The following is a 22,633-nucleotide window of genomic DNA, read 5'->3' on the forward strand; positions in this document are numbered from 1 at the left end:
CGAGAACGGCTGAACTGATTTCTGCAGTTCTCATTAATTCAGAATGGCCTCTTGGCTGAAAAGGAAAAACGTCTAAAAAACGCATACAAATATCTCTCTAAACATAAAAATATTGATTTTGTAACATGTTCTCATATTTTTTCCATTTTGTCATATTTTTGGCATATTTTCATTTTGAATTAAACATTTGGTAATATTTCTACAGCTAACAAAACTAAGTAGTTAGGATATCAGGATATCATATACAGATCGCATTCATGGTCCGATCCTTACGAAATTTTGCATGGGGATAAGATGAGGGTCAGAATAGAAGCCTACTCTTTTTGGAGATGATCGCAATATATTTAGGGGTTGAAATGGGCCAAAAAACTGCAAAATTGTCAACAGGTCGTAATTATCGCCCGATCCTCACACACATTTGAATGGGGGTTACCGGAAATTGCAAAAGCCAAGCAGTTTTGGATGGCCATCCAAAAATATTCAATGTGTAAAGGAGTTTGCCAACTTTTGTAGACAAAATGCGAAAATGTCCATTCCAGTGACTTTTTGGAGAATTCACAAATACAGGAAAGACACACTTCTGACTATTTCATTAAGGCTGATTTCGTTGAAGAATATAGTCAAATTTCTGTATCTCATATAGATGCGTTTCAGTCAAAAACCAATAATAAATGTTAATCTTTTGCCACTTCTGAGATGTTATAGGTCTTTGGGAAATATTGGTTCCAGATCTAGGAAGACCATTTACCAATAAATTGGAAATGAGCAAATTAGTTTAAGTTGCTATTATTCGAAAATTAGAGAACGAAACCTGATTGTTTTCTTTTATTATTTGTCACAATATCTTGTGGAATTCTTTCGAGTATCTCGCCTATATAAACTGTATCGTTTATTATAGTGTTGTAGGGTATTCAAGGGTCGGCCCCGCTCGACTGTAGCTTTTGCTTACTTGTTTATTTATGATTTTTGTACAAAATTGTAGAACAAAATCATATTTTTTTCCGAATTTCGGATCAAACATCCGACACGTTTCCAAATTTCTTATCAAATGTCACATATTTCTCCGCTTATCGGATAGAACTTTGGTAAAAAAATGAAAAATTTGCAAATTTCGTATCAAACATGCAAAAAATCTTCCGAATTTCCTTTTTTCTTTTGCGATATCTAATTTAATTCGCCACGAAACTCTTGCTCTTTCCGATTTTTTTTTCGAAAAATCTTTCTTTTCTGGAACTGAACTACATACTATGTTCCTATGTTATTAAAGCCCCAATCGCATACCCTAAATAAGATAACTTCCAGAAAATCTCTTATTCACCTAAAATTCTTTTTTTTTTCTTTGTTCACATTATGTATACCTTTCCGGTAAAAAATTAGAATATTGTCAAGCATACCTCAAATCTATAATGAAGCGTTTTTCTACTATTTGTCCCGCTACAGACGGATAAAATGCCCCACCAACTGCCATTCCTAATATTTGTTGAAGTAATTTTCTAATTAAAACAATAACAATAATTTTAACAATTAACCCATTTTTAATGAAAAATATCAAATTTCAACAATTATCATTATGTCATTATTTACTACCAAAAATTCTACATTTTTTTCTCCCAAACATTATTTCACATTTCACACATCTGTTGCAAAAAAGAGGTTTGGTTGTTGCTAGGCATAGTGGAGTTTGTTGCACAAATAGGGGTTGTTTTTGTGTGCCTTTGTTTTATGTGGAGATACAAAAAAAATAAAAACAAAAAATAAAAAACAACTGACAGCGGTGGGATTCGAACCCACGCCCTTTCGGACTGGTGCCTAAAACCAGCGCCTTAGACCACTCGGCCACGCTGCCCATACTGGTTGGTCGACAAACAAAATATTTAAACAAACTTGTGAATATTTTAAATAACTCGTTGCTTGATCATAAGATCGAATTACTTATTAATCTTCTTTTGCTATTCTAAATTTTCAATAGCTTGCAAGCAAGCTATGCTGATAGCATTGTCGACTGTGGCGATTGAATGATGTTTGTGTGTGGAAAAAGACACTGTGTTGGGGGATTTTTTGAGTTTGCTGGTATAAATAAATATTTTAATATCATGACGGCTTTCTCTTATACAAATGCTACATACATACATATATACATGTTTTTGCAAATAAAAGAGAGGAATAATTTCAGCTAAATGAGAAGAGTAGGTTTATAGGTGTGAATATGTACATGAATTGTAATTCCACAGTATCTTAGTGAATTTTCTTTACAAAGGCTGCTCATTATAGAGTGAGAGAAATCAAGGTAATTATTGGGTGTACATACCGCAACATAAACTCTAACAGGAAAAACTCAGTAGATTACGAAAGTAGAACTAAAAATTGTTTTTTTCTGTATTGGTTTTTTGGTAGAGCAAGATCCCACATCTTCCACATTTTTTGATAGTTTTGGATTTCTTGGAATTCTTGCTTTTTAGGTATATAGAGTGTTCGGTAATATTTCTAATAACAATACGACAATAATTTTTGTCGAACATTTTAATCCTTAAGCACGTCACCAAAGTATTGGTTTCTTCCCCAAGCAATAGTTAAAAACGTCGCAATATTCTACTAAATTTTTTATACAAATAAACAAAAGGTCTAGACGCCAGGAATTTATATACAGGGTGAGATAAAAAACTGCAACAAAGTCAGACACCATAATTTTTAAATTTTTTTAATTTATTGAATGAAGGCAAAAAATGTTGGAAATAGCATCAAATTTAAGAATAAGTTTAGATTTGTTCGAATTGGTCACCTTTGGCACGAATTATGGCCTTCAAACGGCCACTGAAGCCGTCACACGCTGCCCGAATGTTGCGGTATTTTGGCCTATTCCCGGCGAAGCGCTTGCTTAAAGGTTATCGACAGTTTGGTATTTTTTAGTGTCAACCTTGCTTTCCAAAATATTCCAGAGTCCTGTTGCTGAGTCCTGTTGGAATGTCCAAGGTCTGCGGCCAAAATGTTTGCGTGTCCAAGGCTTTAAAACACCCTCCAGAATATTTACGCGATAATATTCGGCATTTATTCTTATTCCACGGTCGATGAATACGAGCGGAGAGCGACCATCGGCTGTTATGGCGGCCCACACCATCACCCTGGCCGGCGCTTGAGTTCTGGTGGCCAACCGAAAGTGCTCATTTTCAGCTAACCTCATTGGCAAACTGCTGGACAACGAAAACCTAATTCGGAAATTCACCACTTTCGGCCAAGCGAAGCAACTCTTTAGCTCTTTTGAGCCTATTTTTTTCTGTTGCGGTATAAGTTCTTGCACATTTTGGAATTTCAGTGGCTTTACCCCGAGCTCATTTTTCAATATTTGCCGAATGGAATATTGCGATATGTTCAGCTCACAAGCCATTTTTCGGTCACTGCGACGCGGGTTTCGATCAAGTCGCTTCTTTACATTTGGAACCATTTGGAACCATTTCTGCTGATGTTGCTGTTTTTTTCGTTCATTTCCTTGACGATGGGCTACCCTACCAGTATCTAAAGAGTAAAAGATTTAATCACATTTAACGATAGCCGCTTGTGGTTTTCCAGCCAAATATAAAGAAATCACACTATCACGCTTAAATTCCATCACGAATAACTTTTTTTCTGGAAAATTCTCACTAAAATGCTTTTGCACGCTTGTAAGCAATATAATAAGCTATCACTGGAATAATTTTAACAGCTGTCGGACGAGTGAAATTTCACCAGTCTGAAGTTGGTTGCAGTTTTTTCATCTCACCCTGTAGTGTTATGAATTTAAAATTCCGAATTCCAGTCAATTCCAAGGCGAAATCTGTATGAAATAAAGTTTATAGTAACATAACGCGGCGATTTTTGTACAAATTTATATTCGCGTTTTGTAGCTTCATGGAATATGTATCATTTTCGCCAGGAATGTGTGTCACGAAATTAAAATCGATCTAGTGTTAGCTCTTCATCAAATGGAAATTCAAAACGACTCTAAAGTTGGTGAATTATCAAATTTTTTGATGAGTTTAAAATAATATTTTACATTGATGTATTGTAATAAAATTTCAGAAATCAGCACATAATGTGGCGATAATACATTCACGCTCAATTAAAGAGGAAATCCTCTCGTGAACCCGGTGGGATGATAAGAATAATAATTAATTTAATAAGATTTCATTAAAAAATGTAATAAATACACTTTATTGATGGGTTTAAGACTTCAGTTGATATTTAACTTCCAGTGATGTCTTAATCCCAATATCTCTTACAGAGAGAGGAAAAGTTGTGCCTTCATCTTCTTCTTAAAAAAAAATAAATAAATAAATAAATAAATAAAAATAAAATAAATAAGTAAATAAATATATAAAAAAATAATATAAAATGGGACATTACATTTTAAATATTTTATTTACGGTACTATTGGTGAATTGTTGCTTTGGTCGCAGAATAGGGACCCGTAACTTATGTCGCAAAGGCGTTGAAAGATGTACAAATAATTTTCCAACAATAGACCATAATAGTATTTTGGAAAATAGTCTAATTAATTTTCAGCAAAATATAACATTGAGACCAAGAATTCTGGGTGGCAGAAATGCCAAATTAGGAGAATCTCCATGGTTGGTAAATTTGGAATATCGAACACGTAAGTAAAATCTTTTCGGAAATTCATCAACTTAACTTAAGGATTTATTTTCTTTTTTCAGCGGAAAATAAACTATCCTTGTTGTGTGCTGGTAGCGTTATTAATCATCGATATATACTGACGGCTGCTCATTGTATCAGAGGTGAAATAGAGAAATTTGGGCAATTGTAAGTTATCCGATACATGGTTAAGTAATATTTATGTATACTTTCAAAATATACCACATCGAAAAAAGGGCACTATGTCCCTTGAAAAAATGTTTGTTATATACATATTTACAAATTTTAGGATATCGATTCGTGCTGGGGAATATGATTTAGCGTTATTAATCATCGATATATACTGACGGCTGCTCATTGTATCAGAGGTGAAATAGAGAAATTTGGGCAATTGTAAGTTATCCGATACATGGTTAAGTAATATTTATGTATACTTTCAAAATATACCACATCGAAAAAAGGGCACTATGTCCCTTGAAAAAATGTTTGTTATATACATATTTACAAATTTTAGGATATCGATTCGTGCTGGGGAATATGATTTGCAAAGCGAAATTGATTGCGATGAGAAAATCTGTCTTGATCCATTCCAACGTTTTAATATTGCTGAATATAAAATTCATCCTGAATTTTATACCGACAAGGATAAAAGAAATTATAATGATTTAGCTTTGATAAAAGTTGATCGAGATATTATGTATTCCAACTCGATTCCAGCTGTAGCTATGCCCACGATCAAATTTCCTCATCTGTCACCTGGAACACTTTTAACCGTCAGTGGTTGGGGAGCTGGCTATTGGAAGGGTGATTGGAGTAAGTTTTATTAATTTGTTTTTTTTTTTGCTCTATAAAATAGTTGACGTAAAAAATTTGTTCTCCTAGGTGCTTTAATACCCGTTAAACAAGTGGTTCATGTCCCCTATGTGACAAATGAAAAATGTGTACTGGCCAACAGCGTTCATCATCTGTGTGCTGGGGAATATATGAAAGATAGTTGCTACGGTGACTCGGGTGGTCCATTGATTCGTAGTTTGCATAATACCCAATACGTTGTGGGTATTGTTTCGTATGGCACAACTTGTGGTTCGGAAAAACCAGCTGTTTATACTCGAGTTTCATCGTTCATTGAGTGGATTAGAGAAAATAGTGAAATATAGTATATTATTAAAATATGTTTTAAAATTATAAAAAAATTGTTTTTGATTTTATCTAAGAAATAGTACTGAAGAATATAAAAAAGTCCTTAGTTCGGTGAAATTCAACCACAAAAGTTATCAAGTCATTTTCAACGAAATTAGTTTCAGGCCATTTGGCTGTAAAATAAACAAAACCAAATTTTGCATTTTTAAAAGTCTATTTGACACAATAATAATTCAGTACGAAGTTGAATTTTTTCTTAGTTTCTTTGAATTTGAATAACCTTTCTTGTAGAGTTATGCTCGTAGAGTTATTTGGTACATCGTAGTATTTGTTTCTGGCATAGATTTTGATTTTGAATAATCGTCAATCTCATGAAATGCAACATATGATTATAGTTAATAGGATGCAGGAATGTAATGCAGATCGATTTTTGGTATACCAAATTCTTAAGAGTTAATTATATTTGTCTATGTTGTCCTTTAGAAAAATATTCTTAAAATCCTTAAAAGATCCATTAAAAATATGTAAGCAAAGGCTATAGCGGTACGGGGCCGACGTGTAAGGCCCCTTACGCACAAATCCATTTTGGAAGATTTCGTTTTTGGAATGATATCATAGTGCCCTGTCCAGATGTTACCCATAGCTTTTTGACCTGGGTCATTTGCCCTGTTTTTGCGATCTTTGTTGAGTTGATAGGTATTCAAATCCAGAATTTCCTTGCAATATATTGAAGAAAATGATACTTGGCCAGATAGTCCTACGGAAAATACAGTATTTATTACCAGGAATATCTCCAAGAATATTGTTAAAAAAATAAGCATAAAAATAGGCTTAAAATATTTACAAAATTTTGATGGAAGTTTTTGTTTTAAAAGAGAATCACAAAAAGTGGAAAAGTATTCTTAAAATTTCACTTTTCATATGAGGAGGCCCTATAATATTTTTAAAAATGTTTAACCGAAAAATATTTCAAAATGTTTTAAGAAAATCTTAAAAAAAGCCAGCTCTATTTGTCAATGTCTACCATGAATAACATATTCCTTAAATATCCATAATTTTTATAGGCCGGGAATTCTTAAAAATCTAATATTTTTGGAAAGAATGTCTTTCAAAAATACATACACAATATCCACAATTTACATAGACCAAAAAACCTTGAATGTTATTCTTAAAATTATACACGATTTTGGTTTGGAATGACCTTGTAAAAGTCCCTAAAATATATTTCAATTTTTTTTTTACCCACCATCTGTAAAATTGCTCAAACATATTTTTCTAAAAAACCATTAAACCTGGCCCAAACTTTTTTAAAACATTTTCTTTTTTATGATTAAAATTTAAAATTTGTAACATATTAAAAATAAGATAATTGTTTACCGGGAAGTGTAAAAAAAGATTTTTAATGAAAAAATCTTAGAAAATCGTAATTGGAGGTTGTTTGTTTAAAAATCATAAAAATCCATTATATTTGTCCACGACAGCATTGTTGTATTATTATGACAGATTAATACAGAGTGAGATGAAAAAACTGCAACCAACTTCAAACTTGTTATTGTTATTTCCAAGCAACTCGTCCGACAGCTGTTATAATTATTCCAGTGACAGCTCATTATATTGATAAATCGTTTGTGTCTCGTACCATCGCTCGTTAACGTGCTACTGGTAGCGTAGCCCAAGATCAAGGAAGTGGACAAAAGAAAACAGCAACTTTAGCAGAAATGGTTCGAAAAGTAAAGAAGCGACTTGATCGAAACCCGCGTCGCAGTGGCCGAAAATGGCTCGTGAGCTGAACATATCACAATATTCCATTCGGCAAATATTGAAAAATGAGATCGGGGTAAAGCCATTGAAATTCCAAAAAGTGCAAGAACTTACACCGCAACAGAAAAAAAGAGACTCAAAAGAGGTAACGAGTTGTTTCGCTTGGCAGAAAGTGGTAAACTGCCGAATTTGGTTTTCTCCGATGAGCAAACATTCGTTGTCCAGCAGTTTGTAAACAAACAAAATGATCGTAGTTACTTGCCAAAGAGCTCAGATGAGCATGTGCACCTTCGGTTGGCCACCAGAACTCAAGCCCCGGCCATGGTGATGGTGTGGGCCGCCATAACAGCCGATGGTCGCTCTCCGCTCGTATTAATTGATTGTGGCATCAGAATAAATGCCGAATATAATCGGCACGCAAACATTTTGGCCGCAGACCTTGGACATTCCAACAGGACTCAGCACGCGCCACTCAAGAATGGTTACACAATTAAATTCCTCGCTTCATTTCCAGCACACAATGGCCACAAAAATCACGGGATACCAATCCGTTGGACTATTGTGTGTGGAGTATTTTGTAAAGCAAGGTTGGCACTAAAAAATACCACAGTGTCGATCACCTCAAGCAAGCGCTTCGCCGGGAATGGGCCAAAATACCGCAACATTCGGACAGCGTGTGACGGTTTCGTTGGCCGTTTGAAGCCCATAATTCGTGCCAATGGTGACCAACTCGAACAAATCAAAACTTATTTTAAAAGTTGATGCCATTTCCGACATTTTTTGCTCTCATTCATTTAAATTTAAAAAAAAGATGAAAAAATTATGGCGTTTGACTTTGTTGCAGTTTTTTTTTATCTCGCCCGTTCAAAATTTAAAAATCCATACTTTTTGAACAGCTATCCCTTGAAAAAAGGTTTTAAAAAATCCACGTTTTTTTGGTAAGGAAAACTGGTGAAATTTCCTAAAAAATATATCAAAAATATTTTCAAAATTTTCACTATTTATATATTGCCACGATGTCCTTGATATAAATTTATTTAAGACACACGAATATACAAATCTAGGAATTGGTCATGATCCCCGTTTTTTTTTTTTTTTTTTTTTTTTTTTTTTTGATATGTGACATCATCCGAGGGCAATATTAATATTATACCCTTCAACAATCTATATTTTAAACTGAGTTTTCAGTATCAAAATTTAGGTTTGCATTGGTAATTTATGTAAAATAAATCATGCCAATTGTGGTACTAAATATGTATCACGGCGCAAGAGCTATTTAAACTTGAAGTGTTGTTATAAATTGATTCCCTCCAATTTTATACACCATGTGTATTGTTTGTATTTCTTAGTTCAAAGTAACTCGTGATCGGTCGTGCATCCTTTGCATTAAATAGCAGCTAGCAGTGTTATCGAGGGCATTGTACAGATTTGGGATAAGGATAGTTAAACTGATTTTAAGTAAATTCTGCAGACTTAAATGTAGCATTAATTCAACTTATTTTAGGATTCACACAAAACACAGCATTCAATAGCTTACCATACGTTTAGTAAAATACCGTTTAGTGAAATTATATGAAAACCTAATAAGGTTTCTTTAAAAAACAGTCTCTTAAAGGCCTACCCTGTGTTAAACAAGTTTCCACAAATATGTATATTTTCCTCCATCCTTTAATACAATTCTACTTCAGTTTTCGTGGAACGTACAACTGGTCGTACGTCTAGTAGTACTTTTCAATAGTAGCAACTGTCAATTGTAACATTATCATGCATTGTTTTGTCACAAACAATTTTGTTGTTTCTCACCACATCTTATTGACTGATTCATAGAACATCTATTTATTACGTTTATATTATAATAGCATATATAAAAAAATATAACTATTTAAATGCAATGCTAGCTCAGTTAACGAGGGTTTGCCAACAAGATAACATCGCCATTCGTACTAAAAATCAATTACAATGAAATATAATTTCATAATATTATTAACATTTGCTTCATGGCAATATATCTCCTCGAACGTAATAACAATAAGAGGAGGTAGATAAAAAACAATTGAAATTAAAATAAAATATATTAATTTGTACTCACCTTTAGTTTCGAATTTATGCTACAATCCTCATGGACGTCTGGGAAGATGTTTAACCGTGGCGAAGTGTCTACGAGTGAAAGGCGACGTGAAAGATATTTTGAATTGGCCTTGTTACAATGGCCGTGGTTTACCACCTTACGTGTGTTGTACTTTTGGAAATAGCATTGTTTTTCCAGACGACGATGACGACGGCGAGGGTGATGCAAATGATTTTGGAAATAGTGGGATAATGCCATTTGGTTCTTCTAAATTTTTTCGAGATTTGGGACAACGAAACGGTGACAAAATTAAACAGATCAGCAGTGGTAGTGTTTCGATTGCAAGTGAAGATGGCAACACTGAAAATAGAAAAAATGAAACGGCACTGTTAATTAATGAAATTACGAGTGATGTATTTCCCCAGCCAGGTGTATGTGGCCCATTGATGGTGGACGATAAAATTCATGGCGGTTGGGAAGCACAGTTGGGTGAATTTCCATGGCTGGTAAATTTGGAATACCGAACTGGTAAGAAAATAAATAATGACCATTGGCATACAGTTTTGAATTGCATTGACAAATTTTCATATTGTGAAAAAATTACCATATGCTCAATATGGACACAGTAATGTTTTTAAAGAAACATAGGACCGAAAGATTAATACTCCTAACCGGGATATTTATTTCTATATAGAATCACTATCTAAATACCGTATGTCCGGGCGTTTGCCCGTCTCTTAATTTACTTTTGTTATCAAATTACATTTCGTACTTATTGTCCGATGGTGACAACGCTTTGATCAGTTAATTTGGTGGGCCTAAGGACGAATTCAATTGAAATTGGTGATAATTGCCTCAGATTTGGATATGGAACCCTTATGCATAATATATGACTAAATATAATAGACTTTAACACATACAACTGAATCGAAGTTTATAAATTTTGGTTTGGTTCAGTTCAGATATAGGAGTCGATCTGGCGGTGTCCATCCGCCTGGTTGGCTGGCTGGTGCGGGCGATTACTCCCGAAGGGAGTATTCGATCAAAATTGGTGCATCGTAATATTATCAAACTTCTGGTACTTCCCCCACAAAACGCTATATTTTCCAATAACATAATTTATCACATGAAAGAGAAAGGATCATATTGTTTTGTTTAAACTTTTCTAGTCTTAATATTTGCAACAGTACTAGGTTATGTGTGAAAAAGAACAATATTGGACCACTCCTTCTAGTCCTTCTAGATAATCCCTATAGTGTATCGCAGTAATTCTTAATAATCCCTATAGTATATCGCAGTAACTTTAGACCTAAGAAAGGATAGAACAGCTAACACTTTTTGGTACCTCCCTCAATATTAAAATTGAGGATTCCAGCTGTATATCTTTAACCAATACCAAATTTAGTACCATTTGTAAAATTTAGTAACATTTATCCAAAACAATATACAGGGTGAGATAAAAAAAATTGCAACAAAGTCAAACGCCATAATGGAAGCAAAAAATGTCGGAAATAACATCAAATTTTAGAATAAGTCTAAATTTGTTCGAATTGTGCAACTTTGGCACGAATTATGGTCTTCAAACGGCCAATGAAACCATCAAATGTTACTCTGCGGTATTTTGGCTTATTCCCGGCGAAGCGCTTGCTTGAGGTGATCGACACTTTGGCATTTTTTAGTGCCAACTTTGCTTTCCAAAATACTTCTGAAACAATAGTCCAACGGATTGGTATCCGAAGATTTTGGTGGCCATTATGAGCTGGAAATGAAGCGTTCCTCATTTTGTAACCATTCTTGGGTGGTGCGTGCTGAGAGCGATGGTGCTGAGCCGCCATAACAGAATAAATGCCGAATATTATGACGAAAATATTCTGGAAAATATTTTGGACGCAGACCTTGGACATTCAAGTCGCTTCTTTACTTTTCGAACCATTTCTGCTGATGTTGCTGTTTTCTTCCGCCCACTTCCTTGACCTTGGGCTATGCTACCAGTATCACGGTAACGAGCGATTGTACGAGACACAAAAGATTTATTCACATTTAAATGCTGGAGTACCCTAACGATAGCCACTTTTGGTTTTCCAGCCAAATATAAAGAAATCACACTATCACGCTTGAATTCCATCACGAATAACTTTTTTTCTGGAAAATTCTCACCTAAATGCTTTTGTAGGCTTGTAAACAATATAATAAGCTGTCACTTGAATAACTTTTACAGCTGTCGAACGAGTAGCTTAGAAATGACAGCAGTCTGAAGTTGGTTGCAGTTTTTCCATCTCACCCTGTATATCAAACCTACTTTCCCACCATGATTCTCATACCAAATTTCAAGTTTTTTGCTCTATCCTTTTACATAATACCACCCTTTGCTACTACTATCCTGTCTGGCTGGCTGGTGCGCACGATAACTCTCGAAGGGAGTATCCGATTTGATCCAAACTTGGTACATCGTAATATTTTTGTCAAACTTAGATCGAGTTCGGAAATGGGCAGTATCGGTCCACTCCTTCTGGAACCTCCCACACAAAATGTCAAAATTTTCAAAGAAAATAATTTATTGCACAGAAAGAGAAAGGATAATCCGATTTTGCTCGAACTTTGCGAATCCTAATATTTTCATAAGTGCCAGGTCAGGTGCGAAAATTGACAATATCGGTCCACTACATCAAGTACCTCCCCCCCAAAGGGTCAAAATTTTGAATAATTACAACTCCTAGGAACGATGTAAGAGTCCGATTGTCTTCAAATTTCACACATCCCAATAATTTTATTAACCCAAGGTCTGGTGTTAAGAGGGAATACATCGGTTTACTCCTTTTGGTACCTCCCCCACAAAAGGTCGAAATTTTCAAAAAATATATATAAAATATATTTTTTGCACAGAAAGAGAAGCGGTTACCCGATTTTGCTCTAACTTTGCAAATCCTAATATTTGCGTCAGTGCTAGGTCAGGTGCTAAAATGGTCCACTCCATCAAGTACCTCCCCCACAAAGGGTCAACATTTTGAATAAAATGTGATGTAAGGATCCGAACGTCTTTAAATTTCACACATTCCAATATTTTTGTAAACCCAGGATGTGCTGTTAACATTAAGATCCGATTCCATTTAGACTTGGCACATCTCAATATTTTTATCAACACAAGATCTGTTATAAAGGTGGTATAGATCGAACCATTTCTTCTGGTACCTCTCCCATACTTAGGGTTCAAGATTTTGAAAACAAAATACTCCAATAAAGCGAAATAAGCATCCAAATCTCTTCAAATTTCACACATAAAAAATTTTTTGCTAACACAAGATCTGTTATGAAGTTGATATATATCTGCGAACCCCTTCTGGTACCTCATCCACAAAGGGTCACAATTTTCAATAGTTTTATCTGTCATAACTTTCGAAACAATTTAACAATTCTTTACTACTTGCTATGATCAAATATTTCTCTCAATAAGAAGCCTGATATGAATATGACATTTATCGGAATTTATGATTTCGCATAAAATTGGACATAAATATCCTTTCTTGTAATTTAGCCCAATATTTCGCTCAATATTTTTTATTTGTATCAGATGAAGTATAAAAATGGAATATTTCGGTAGACTCTATATGGTACATCACGCACATTTTAACATTTTCTAGAAATTATTACATATCTCATAAAAAGTGAAGGAGTGAGTCAATATAATCCATACCAGGAACGTTGGAATATTTATATCAAATTTTTAGGTCTGATACAAAATGGACAATATTGGCCCATTCCTTCGGAACCGGCTGCATGAGGGTCAAACGTTTGAATAATTGTAACACTAGTCAAATATATTTCGATTATTTAATCAAACATAGGCTGAGGGTATATATCTGTCGGCAATACCGACTGATACTTTTTAACTTGTTTTACAACTCATTTATATATAAAGATATCTCCACTTTAAAATAGTTTAGTTGCAATTTATTTTTTTAGCTTTCAACTATCTGGCTATTGCATGCGCTGGCAGTATTTTAAATCAGAGATATGTTGTAACGGCAGGACATTGTATTAGTGGAGGAATTCAGGAAACTGTCGGCATATTGTAAGTTTTAAATGAACCCATCCAAAAAAAGTTTAAAAAAATTCCGTTTTCTAAAATTTTGATAACATAGTCTTAATATTACATTAATTCCAGAGAATCTTTACGGGCTGGTGATCACAACGTCCAAACTTTTAAAGATTGCGATAAAGATGGCTATTGTATAGATCCATATCAGCGTCTTTTTATAGAACAGACGTGGGTACACGAGGATTTCTATGTGACTAAAAAACGAAAAATTTTCAATGACATTGCCTTGGTGAAAACCACAAAAGACATTGTGTATTCGAATTCGGTAGCACCCATATGTTTGCCCTTAGTTATGCCTGGGTTGGAACCACCGAAAAATGGTTCCAGACTCACTGTAGCCGGTTGGGGTAGCAGTAGAACGGGTAAAGGAATATGATAAACTTGTATTATATTTATTATACTACATTTTATTATATAATTATTGGTATAATATTTTTTATTTATTATAATTTAAATTATATGTCTTTTTAGCAAACTACACCGATGAGAAACGCATTGTGGATTTGATATGCTTGGATGATGAAAAGTGTAGAATACGCGATGAATTATCCCGTCTGTGTGTTGGCGGGGAAACGGGCAAGGATAGTTGTGACGGTGATTCAGGTGGTTCTTTAGCCCGTCGCACTAAGGACGGCTGGGTTCTTGAGGGAATTGTGTCATATGGTGTGGGATGTGGCGACGGAAAACCAGCGGTATATACAAGGGTTCGAACTTTTATCAACTGGATACGTGATCACTTGTTGGAAGTGTAATTATTACATTTTATATTTTTAGTTTTAAAGTAGAATAGAGAACAGTAGAATAAAAGAGATTAAAATAATTGTAAAAAAGCTAAAGTGAAGAAAAGTCAAAAGTCGGGCGGGGTCAACTATATGATATTTTTTATGGATATTTATAAGATATACACATAACAAATAAACGTTTATATTGGGAATTTATGTGAAATGGAACATGACAACTATAAAACTTTTTGGCATTAGAACAGCTACAATTTGACATAATTTTTCACAAAATTTGACGTAGGCATTTGTATCTCGTACTAAACAACATTGCTATAGATTGTATGATGATGACATCGAGAAGTCTTAAATTAAATAATATATTAAAATAAATATTAATAATTAGATATTTGGGAATCGAGTTTCACCAAATGTCGTATTAACTTCCATTACATAAATTCGTTGGAATGTGCAAAAATCCATCCAATTTGAACTGATATAATAAATTTGGTGTACAATAAATATGAAATCGGAGGAGGGTATATGTGGTTGGGGAGTGAATATTATGGACGTTAGGGACTTAAACACTAAATACTATGAACATATATATGACAGCTAAAACTATATCGGAACCGATTTTCACTAAACTTTAAGTACTTGCTTCTAAGATGAATTCGGTTGGATGTGCCGAAATCCACCCTATTTGGGTTTATATTACTCATGTGGTGCACAAAAAAATGAAATCGGATAATTTAATAGGGTGTGTCCTTGAGATCGGACAGTTATGTATAAATCTGATAAGAATATTATTTTATGGAGATCATCAAACGGAATGTCACAAACAAATGCACGAAGACATAATACCCCCCACGTAGGGTATAGGAACCCAGCAAAGCATGGGAGTTCCATGAGCCGAATAATCTTTTAAAACGTAATGTAAACAAACAACGTTTTGGATTACTATTACGTTGAAAATAATAATTTCTAATTTTTTTCATTTTTCTAATCTTGTCTGCCAAGGTAGAGATATATAGTTAAACGTAGGTGGTGACTAAACGTAGGCCTATAAAGTCCATTAACAATAAAATACTTCAAATTGGAAGATGTCTTCAACATACTTAAAATCTTAATGAATCGTTGTATTGGTGCTATGCTAAAACGTAATCCCATATCGATTTTTATACTCTAAGCCTTATGGCTTCAGAGAATATATATATTCGTGTGCTCCCGTACTAAATTAATTATAAAACTAAAAAAAGAGAGTATTGTCCAATTCGGTCTAAGAATCGGCTTTGCTCAGAAAGTACAAGAAGAAACAAGTAAAAAAGCTGTAAGTTCGGCCGGGCCGAACTTTTAATACCCTCCACCATTTGGTACAAATTAGGCAATTTCCAAAAAATAAAATCCGTTAAAAATTCTGTTAATATCTTAAGAATTCCGAATGCTTATACGACGACGTGGGCCTGCATAGGCAACTTTTGTCATAAGTTATTACAATATTTAAATGCGAAACTTGAAGAAAAATCTGTTTATAATGTAGCTAAAATTATCAAAATACCGAATATCGGGGGGTACCGTTATATGGGGGCTATACGAAGACGTGAAGCTGCACAGACAATTTTCTGGCATGGGCTGAAGTATCCATTATGACCTTCACATGCGAAATTTGAAACAATCCCGGTAAATAATGTCGCTAAAATCATCAAAATACCGAATATCGGGGGCTACGGTATATGGGGGCTATATGAAGACTTGGACCTATATGGCCCATTTTCTGTTTTATGCTGCAGTATATATTACGAACTTCAAATACCAAATTTGGAACGATTTCGCTAAATAATGTCGCTAAAATCATCAAAATACCGAATTTCGGGGGCTACCGTTATATGGGGGCTATATGAGGACGTGGACCTACATGGCTCATTTTTTGACTTAGGATTACGAATCCATTACGAACTTAAAATACCAAATTTGGAACGATTCCGTTAAATAATGTCGCTAAAATCATCAAAATACCGAGTATCGGGGGGTACCATTATATAGGGGCTATACGAAGACGTGGACCTACATAGATTATTTTCTGTCTTAGGCTGTAGTATCTATTACGAACTTCAAATACCAACTTTGAAACGATTCCGGTAAACAATGTCGCTAAAATCATCAAAATACCGAATATCGGGAGGTACCGTTATATGGGGGCTATATGATTTCTTGGACCTACATGGCCCATTTACGAACTTAACCTGCCTACTGGCAAAATATACATGTGTGCAAAATTTTAGCCTTCTATCTCTATTTGTTCGAAAGATAGCGTGATTACAACAGACAGACGGACAGACAGACGGACAGACAGACAGACACACAGACAAACAGACGGACATGGCTAAATCGTCTTAGAATTTTACGCTGATCAAGAATATATATACTTTGTTGGGTCTGACATGAGTATTTCAAGGAGTTACAAACGGAATGACAAAATTAATATACCCTCCATAGTATGGTGGAGGGTATAAAAATAGTAAATTTATCAAAATAAGGGGGAATCCTCCAAAATTATCAATCAGTCTTTTAGCCTAGTAAATTTGTCTAGCAACAAGTAAAACAACAGCTAAGATTGGCCCGACTAGACTTTTGATACCCTTCACAATTTGAAGGAACTTTGAAAATTAACAAGTAAAAAAGCTGTAAGTTCGGCCGGTCCGAACTTTTAATACCCTCCACCATTCGGTACAAATTTGACAATTTCCAAAAAAAAAATAAATAAATAAATAAAATCCGTTAAAAATTCTGTTAAAATCTTAAAAATACCGAATGCCTAGACGACGACGTTGACCTGCATAGGCAACTTTTGTCATAAGTTAAAAAATCTATTTATAATCATCAAAATACCGAATATAGGGGGTGCCGTTATATGGGGGCTATACAAAGACGTGGACCTGCACAGATAATTTTCTGCCATAGGTATCCATTACGAATTTAAAATGCTAAATTTGAAACAATTCCGGTGAATAATGCCGCTAAAGTCATCAAAATACCGAATATCGGGAGATACCGTTATATGGGGGCTATATGATAACCTTCTCTATTTGTTCGAAAGATAGCGTGATTACAACAGACAGACGGACAGACACACAGACAGACAGACGGACATGGCTAAATCGTCTTAGAATTTTACGCTGATCAAGAATATATAGACTTTGTTGGGTCTGCAATAGTTGGCTTTTGAAATTATGTCATATGACATTTGCCCAATATTTACGCACTTCGTCGTGCTGTTAGTTGTTGTGTTCTTTTTTACAGCTAAATATAATTCAATCGTCATCCAAAATGCTAGATTTTTTCCTTGCCCTTCTCTCTCTTCTCATTCAAATTTCCGTGTTGGTTTCAATTGTGTGATCAGGAAATTTTTTCTGTTTTTGGTTCATTTTAACCCCTAATATCTCCAAATTTTGACTCATCTATATGATTTGCAAGTTTACAAAGTTAGAAGTTCGGCTTCTGGGTCTTTTGGATTTTACCTGCAAGTTATTAATTCGAGATTTCGTGTCCTTTGGTTTCTATTTGTGACCTTTATAGCGGCAGCAAAATCTAGAAAATTTTTAGTTGTTGGTCCATTTCAACTCCTAAATATATTGCGGACATCTTTAAAAACAATAGGCCTAGCCCTACCCTTGTGAAAATTTTCGTGAGGATCGGACGATTTTGACTTTTACTTAACATGACCATGACCCGATGACCATCAAATTTGGAAGACTTCTTCCCAGCCCTAAGTTCTAGCTCCATGCTAACTTCTATAATTGCGACCTGTATAGCAACTTCAAAATCAGGAAATTTTTAAGTTTTTGGTATTATGAGATCATCTCCAAAAGCAATAGGCTTCTATTCTGGGCCTAGCCCCACCTCCATTCTAAATTTCGTAAAGATGGGGCCATAATTGCGACCTGTAGAGGATTACAAATTAACATGGACAGACGGACGACGGACATACATAGCTAGATCGGCTCAGCTCGGCGAGATGGGAAGATCCATATATACTTTCCTTTGTGGGAAACCAATATTTCGAGGTTTTATATAAGTGTTGGCCCAATCAAACATATAATACCCCCAACACATAGTATTGTAGGGTATAAAAACTGTATATAAAACTAAAAACCTCATATTCATCGAATTCTTAAACTTGGCTCAAAAGAATATTTAAAAAAGTAAAAAAAAACGTTAATTTCAGCCCTCCACCATAACCTAAAGAAAACATTTATATGTATAAGCGTCTGTATTCGAAGGTATTTCACTTTAAGCCACAAATACCAGCAAGATTGGTTGGAGAATACGGAAAAGTTTCAAAAAAAAAAAAAAAAATGGGTGGATCCGTTATATGGGGGACATACTAAAACGAGAACCTATGTATGTAAACAATTTATACCAGTAAGATTGCGAGCCTTCAATACCGAATTTAAAACAATTCCGTGGGTAAGGTGATTAGGATTATCAAAATACCGAATATCGGTGGGTACCGCTATATGGAAACAGTGGACAATGTGTTGAAAACGGCTTTAGAGTCTATTACGAGCTACAAACACTTATTTTGAAACAAATCCGTAGAGAAATGTGGCTATAACAATCAAAATACATAATATCGAGATGTACCGTTAAATGGGGGATATACGAAAACGTGGACCTATATGTATATACAATGTTCCGCTACCGGAGCTAGAACCCATACGAACTACAAATACAACTATTTAAAGAAATCCGTTGAAAATGTGGATAAAACCGAAATATCGAATATCTGAAGGTACCGTTAAATGGGTACCCTCCTTCAAAAAGTGGAATTTTTTTTCAAAGTATGCATATCCCTATTTTTTGTCCATATTTAAGAAAGTTTGAAAATAGATTACATTGGTCAAATCTTTCTGGTACTTTCTTCACAACATTAATAAAAATTCTTAAATAATGCATATATGAGTCATATAAAACGAATCGTATACAATTTATATCATAATCAGGTCAGGAGCAAACATATCCTCCAAACATCTCATCCTTTTCACTTTCTTTCCCAAAAAATTTGCAGATATAATATTATTATAAGCCAAATCCGCGTCGATCGAAGAATGACTACTACTGTAATGTTCGCAGTTGAATCATTTAATCGTTCCTAAATATGATTCGGTATTTTGAAGATGAAAAAAGATGTAAAACTTTGTTATATGTGATACAAAAAATTATATTTCTTGAAAATTGGAATACTTCTGCAGAAATTTGAAATGCTTTATTTCATTTGAAAATTATTTCAAAATTTCTTCACTGAATCATCTTGCAATGAAAAAATTTGAACAAATATTTTTGGTATTTTTGTATGATTCACTTCAAATAAATGCGAGAGCCCTTTTAAGGAAAAAAAACATACTAAAAATAGCTCCTCTGTTTGTTTAAATGCACCCACAGTGTGCTATATGTGTAAAGTTTCGTTAACATTGCACAGTGGTCGCTGCCATTGGCCAAAATTCAAAAAATGAAAATCAGATATTCATTGTCAAATGTGTACACCTGAACTCTTAAAAGGTTAAGCTTTTTAGATAAATAATTATCTTGACTTCATTCTAACGGCCCACTTCGAGAATAGCATCAAAAAAGAGAAAATGTAGTTAGTTGCTTTTTTCAGTGGGATCAGTGAAACAGTGGAGTAAAAATAGAACTGTATTACAAAATTAAATACATTTTAATATGACAAATCTTGGTATAATTATTGAAAAGCAAGGTATTGACTTACTTTTAGTGCAGTTATTTGTGTGTTTAGTAGTTGTGTATAATATAGAAGATGTGAGTGATCTGAGTTGCCTTTAAGATTAATTTTGAAAATAAAATTGGGTTTCAGGTAAAGTTTTAATTGTTTTCCCCCCTGAATCCTCCAATGTGATTTTTTTCACGCCATTAGTAATGGCCCTAAGTTTCTAAAAATGATAATTTAGCTTTCAGATTTTGTCAGATTTGTATGTTATGCCCAATATACTGAAGTGACTTCGCTGCAATTTTGTCAGTTCTATGGTGCTAGTGACATAGAATATGTTTTTGTTGTTTGGGATTGATAAGGATGTAACTGAGGGGTTTTCAATAATGTTGCAAGCATTGTCTTCTGATTAATGCCTAAAAGTTTAAGGCCATTGCACTAGAAACTCCTAAGGAGTTAACTAATAGATATCCATGGCACTATCTTCCACCCTCAGTTCATAAAATTTTAATACATGCACCCGACTTTAGAAATTTGTCATTGTATAGATTAGATAATTATAGGAGGAGGCCGTGGAGTCTAGAAACAAAGATATAAAAAAGTTGAGACTAAATCATACCCGAAAAAGTCTTGTGTTTCAACAAACACAGATCTTATTAACCGTCTTCTTCTGAGCTCTGACCCTTTTATAACGGGACAGCGAACGTTACCAAACAATAACCAGTAAAGTTTGCATATTTCGTAGAGCCTCACATAACAAATAAAGGTTTTAATGGGTTTTTATTATTACTGTAATCATACCAACTATGATTACAGTAATAATAAAAAGTCCAATGAATCTAATATATGGGAGGAATATCCTCCTCTGAATCGATTTCTACTAAATTTGTCGAGACATTTGCGCCTTTTCAATTCGGGCTTTTATTATCCATTTGGTACAGAATTATCTTAAAATCGGATAGGTATATATAAGAGCTATATCTAAATCTGAACCGAACTCGATAAAATTTGACAAAGGTATTTCAGAGCTGTATTTGATATATTGCCCCGAATATCGTTACTACGGAGTCCACATTACGGCTATGCAGAGCAAATTCAACAAATCGGATGAACAATATGTATGGGAGCTATAGCTATATCTGAATCGATTTCCACCAAATTTGACATACTGGTTTCCAGACTCAATTTGGCCGTAAATACCAAATTCCATTTCATTTGGGCTAATATTACACGTTTAGTGCACAATAAAAGGCAAATCGGACGAAGATATATATGGGAGCCATATAGCAAGGGTATTTCTGAGTTATATTTGATATATTTCCCCAAATATCGTTGTTACAGAGTTCATATTACGGCTGCGGAGGACAAACATAACAAATCGGATGAACATACTTATTTTTAGGTCCAATCTAGTCGTACTTATATTACATACTATTTGGGCTGATACAAGTTTGGTGCACAATATAAGGCAAATTGGATGAAAATATATATGGGAGCTATACCTAAATTTTGACCGATTATCTACAATTTCAATCGGGCCTTGGGTCAAACAAATTATTTGTGCAAAATTTAAATTTGATTTAATTTTATATTGAATTGTTATTTTATTTTGTTTACAAAAAATCAAATTTGGAATTGATTTATATAAAAAATACTTCTATTTTTGGAGGTATCTTTACGGGGGGGACCCGCAGGTAGAGGCAGGCCGTTCCAATAATTTTCAGTAAGATTATTTTTTAACTCCTAGAACGTAAAATGTCAAATCACATTGCACAAGAATTGGGCAAATAACCCTTATTCGGGAGGCATCGACCATATCCATTTTGTCACATTTTTTATTTTTATCCCATCAAGGTACCATAACCAAAGATTCATATTGATATGTGCACTGAAAGTATTTTTGGCCGCTGTTCCCATACGACCTCGACTACTGTGCATTGCAATCGTATTATAAGCATGCAACACATCGTGTTACAACATGATGTCACCACTATACAAGAATATCTTCTGTCTACCTTGTCGTTGCTTTTATCATTTCGAGAGAACATGACAAACAGGCACGTGTGTAATGAAAATATCGCTTTCGTCATAAAAACGTTCTGTGTTTGAAAGAGAACAGGTTGTATGTACTGTATTTCAATTTTATATTAATTGACTGAGATCCGATTAACCGGTTTTTATGAATAATATGTAGTTACCAGATTTTTTCTTCCTACGTTCAGTGGGGTGAGATCTTCGAAAACGGAGATTAATTCAGGGAAGCATTCTATCGTTTTACATTTATATTACCGCTATTATGTTTGATATTAAAAAAGTAAAATGACATTAACCGAACCCTCCACCTTGGTACAGAAAACATTTTCCGACTTTGTAAGATTCCTAAATATTCGTCGAAGGACCCATAACATATATATATATATATATATATATATATATATATATATATATATATATATATATATATATATATATATATATATATATATATATATATATAT

General features: G+C 34.2%; 2 protein-coding genes and 1 non-coding gene across 3 annotated transcripts; 2 read left to right on the forward strand and 1 right to left on the reverse strand.

Annotated features, from left to right (window-relative positions):
- Positions 1–1,766: 1,766 nt before the first annotated feature.
- Positions 1,767–1,846, reverse strand: TRNAL-UAG (transfer RNA leucine (anticodon UAG)). Its single transcript has one exon. It is a non-coding gene; the product is annotated as a tRNA-Leu (tRNA).
- A 2,439-nt stretch (positions 1,847–4,285) lies between these two features.
- On the forward strand, positions 4,286–5,814 carry LOC131800573 (CLIP domain-containing serine protease B9-like). Its single transcript, XM_059128393.1, has 4 exons — positions 4,286–4,627; positions 4,689–4,794; positions 5,141–5,439; positions 5,509–5,814. Exons 1-4 carry the CDS (start codon positions 4,366–4,368, stop codon positions 5,781–5,783), a joined length of 942 nt encoding a protein of 313 aa, XP_058984376.1. The 5' UTR covers positions 4,286–4,365; the 3' UTR covers positions 5,784–5,814.
- A 3,620-nt stretch (positions 5,815–9,434) lies between these two features.
- On the forward strand, positions 9,435–14,504 carry LOC131805265 (serine protease 7-like). Its single transcript, XM_059128394.1, has 5 exons — positions 9,435–9,565; positions 9,623–10,123; positions 13,556–13,664; positions 13,758–14,053; positions 14,163–14,504. Exons 1-5 carry the CDS (start codon positions 9,487–9,489, stop codon positions 14,441–14,443), a joined length of 1,266 nt encoding a protein of 421 aa, XP_058984377.1. The 5' UTR covers positions 9,435–9,486; the 3' UTR covers positions 14,444–14,504.
- The last annotated feature ends 8,129 nt before the right edge of the window (positions 14,505–22,633 follow it).

Source organism: Musca domestica, unplaced genomic scaffold (genome assembly GCF_030504385.1).
Source record: "Musca domestica strain aabys unplaced genomic scaffold, Musca_domestica.polishedcontigs.V.1.1 1, whole genome shotgun sequence".
Classification (NCBI taxonomy): Eukaryota; Metazoa; Arthropoda; class Insecta; order Diptera; family Muscidae; genus Musca; species Musca domestica.